This window comes from Verticillium alfalfae, genomic scaffold (assembly GCF_000150825.1).
Source record: "Verticillium alfalfae VaMs.102 supercont1.12 genomic scaffold, whole genome shotgun sequence".
Classification (NCBI taxonomy): domain Eukaryota; kingdom Fungi; phylum Ascomycota; class Sordariomycetes; order Glomerellales; family Plectosphaerellaceae; genus Verticillium; species Verticillium alfalfae.
In genome coordinates, this window is record NW_003315027.1 from 191,213 (window position 1) to 194,255 (window position 3,043).

At 56.3% G+C, this 3,043-nt stretch overlaps 2 protein-coding genes across 2 annotated transcripts; one reads left to right on the top strand and one right to left on the bottom strand.

The window, feature by feature from the left end:
- Positions 1 to 129: 129 nt before the first annotated feature.
- On the top strand, positions 130 to 2,069 carry VDBG_08287 (DNA mismatch repair protein mutL; the record flags this gene model as incomplete). The annotated part of the gene is made up of 2 exons (XM_003001196.1): positions 130 to 891; positions 945 to 2,069. 2 exons carry the CDS (start codon positions 130 to 132, stop codon positions 2,067 to 2,069), a joined length of 1,887 nt encoding a protein of 628 aa, XP_003001242.1.
- Positions 2,070 to 2,571: 502 nt separating this feature from the next.
- On the bottom strand, positions 2,572 to 2,937 carry VDBG_08288 (asparaginase; the record flags this gene model as incomplete). Its single annotated transcript, XM_003001197.1, has 2 exons — positions 2,572 to 2,626; positions 2,693 to 2,937. 2 exons carry the CDS (start codon positions 2,935 to 2,937, stop codon positions 2,572 to 2,574), a joined length of 300 nt encoding a protein of 99 aa, XP_003001243.1.
- Positions 2,938 to 3,043: the final 106 nt, after the last annotated feature.

Sequence of the window (3,043 nt, forward strand, 5' to 3'; positions counted from 1 at the left end):
GAGAACGCCGTAGACGCAGGGTCCACGTCACTCGAGGTGCCTTGTCAAGAAAGGAGGTCTCAAAGATTGTGCAGGATACAGACAAATGGCAGGCGGCCATCCAAGAGTACATTTTCACCGCATGTTCCCATGGCCGCCTCACTAACAGAGCCTAGAAAAGATGATCTGCCCAATCTCCTGCGAACGCCACACCAACATCCAAAGATTTACCGTCCTTCGAGACCTCACGTCCATCGCGACTACAGCTTTCGGGGCGAAGCGCTTGCCAGCATCAGCCACATTGCCCATTTGTCTGTCACCACCAAGACGAAAGATTCAGCGGTCGCCTGGCGCGCCCACTTCCTCGATGGAAAACTCGCGCCGGCGAAACCGGGCCAGTCGGCTGAGCCTAAGAAGGTCGCCGGCCGCGACGGAACGCAGATCAGTGTCGAGGACCTCTTTTTCAACATACCGACACGGCGGCGTGCTTTCCGCTCACCGTCTGAGGAGTACAACAAGATCATCGACATGGTCGGCCGCTACGCCATACACTGTCAGGGCGTCGCCTTTTCTTGCAAGAAGCAGGGCGAGTCGGGCGCGAGCGTCTCCGTGCAGGCGAGCGCCTCGACGACTGATCGCGTGCGGCAGATCTATGGTTCCAGTGTTGGCAACGAGCTGATTGAATTTGCAACGTCCGACGATCGTTGGGCTTTCAAGGCCGACGGCCTGGTGACGAATGCCAACTATCACATCAAAAAGACGACGTTCCTGCTCTTCATCAACCATCGCTGTGTGGAGTCGACGACCATCAGAAAGGCCATTGAGCAGGTATATGCCACTTTCCTTCCCAAGAACGGTCGCCCCTTTATCTACCTGAGCCTGGAGATTGACCCGGCCCGTGTCGACGTCAACGTTCACCCACAAAACGCGAGGTGCACTTTTTGAACGAAGACGAGATCATTCAGGTCGTGTGTGAGCAGGTTCGTACCAAGCTAGCGGAAGTAGACACCAGCCGAACTTTCATGACCCAGACCTTGCTGCCGGGCGCACAGTGGACCGACGCGGCGTCAAAATCAGCTGTTGAAGACGGTGATGGCGCTCCTCCACTGGCGGCCACATCGGGATCCAGTCGGCCGCGTAGAAATTCTAAGAACCTCGTACGAACCGATACATCCCTCCGCAAGATCACAAGCATGTTCACTGCAGTACCCGCAACTGATCAGGACGAAAACAACACGGGAGCGGGAGATGACGATGTCCTCGCTGCGCCCGAGAACATCCAGTACGCAACAGTGGACAAGGAGTCCACGGTTTGTCGTCTCAGCAGCATCAAGGAGCTTCGAGCTGCCGTCCGAGACGATATGCATCACGACCTGACCGAGGTGTTTGCCGGCCATACGTTTGTCGGAATTGTTGATGAACAGCGGAGGCTGGCGGCCGTTCAAGGCGGGGTCAAGCTGTATCTGATCGATTACGGCTTCGCCTGCTTTGAGTACTGCTACCAGATTGGCCTGACCGACTTTGGCAACTTTGGCTCCATACGCTTTAGTCCGCCGTTAGAACTCAAGGAGCTGCTGCGGATCGCCGCACGCCAGGAGAAGGCAGAGGTCCAATCACCTGAAGACGATTTCGAGGTGGAGGATGTTGTCAGACGCGTGGCAGAGCAATTGATCGAGCGCCGAGAGATGCTGCTCGAGTACTTCTCGCTCGAGATTACACCGTCAGGCGAGCTCAGAACGATGCCGCTGCTCATCAAGGGCTACACGCCACCGCTGGTGAAGCTGCCGCGGTTCCTCCTCCGACTGGGCCCGTATGTCGATTGGACGAGCGAGACGGCGTGTTTCGAGACGTTTCTCCGGGAGCTCGCGTCATTCTACGTGCCGGAAAAACTGCCCCCGCGCAAAGGGCGTGCAGACAGCAGCGAGACTGCAGAGGTGACCACGAGGCGCAAGAACATTCGATGGGCGATTGAGCATATTTTCTTTCCCGCATTTAAAGCACGCTTGGTGGCAACGACGCCACTGATGAAAGGCGGCGTGCTGGAGGTCGCAGATTTGAAGGGACTGTATCGCGTGTTTGAACGGTGTTGATCTGGAGCGGACAGGCTTGGTGATGTTGTCTGGGGAACTTGCTGGGCCGTGTGTTGCTGGAGTGATGGGGACAGCTGGTCGAATAGCCTGATCGAATAGCCTGGTCAAATAGCTTGGTCGAATGAAGCTGTGATTTCAAGCGTTTGATGTTCTGCGCCTCAACATTGTTTGAGCTTTTAGTTTATCTATATCATTTACGAGGCCGAAGAGCTTGTCGCACGACCCAGCCAGGATCCTCAATATTCACCGACATCACGAGTGAGCGTACGCACATCATTAGCTCGAACCACTTGGTCATTCCAAGGCTTGTGTGAAACACGGAATGTCTGGTTAAACATGTGTTGTTCTGCTCAGTTTGGACAGAACAGCTTCGTGACTCCTCTGGCAGTGCCCTTCACCCCGATCGCTAGTACACGCAGTTATGGCTACAACTCCACGATGATGGGCAGAAACTCTTGTCGCAGGGTCGACATCTGACGTCTACGAGGTTCAACTTTCCTATTCACGGTTCACAGCGGACCGTGAACCAAGTTGATTCATGAGCGTTCTTATCATTCCTAGCACATGAGCAACCATCACAGTTCCAACACCATCAAGGCTGCGACATGAGCCGACCAACACACAGATTCGGCACCTCAACAACAACGGTGGCGTTCATGCTGCCTCCACGATACGCATATGCAAACGTGCCGCCCCAGCCCGACGCCGCGGCGCCATGGTTTCCGTCCTTATCAACGACGACGATACCGCTGGCCACAGCCGGGTATTTGCGCACCATCCTACGCACAGCATTCTCGGCCGCCTCTGTCGGCGCCATGCCGTTGCGCATGCTCTCGACAGCCTGGTAGCACGGCAAGAACCGCATCATAATGTCGCCGTCGCCCGTGGCGCCGCAGGCCCCGACGTCGTTGTCCACGTACGACCCAGACCCGACGATGGGCCCGTCGCCCACGCGACCCGGCACCTTGAACGAG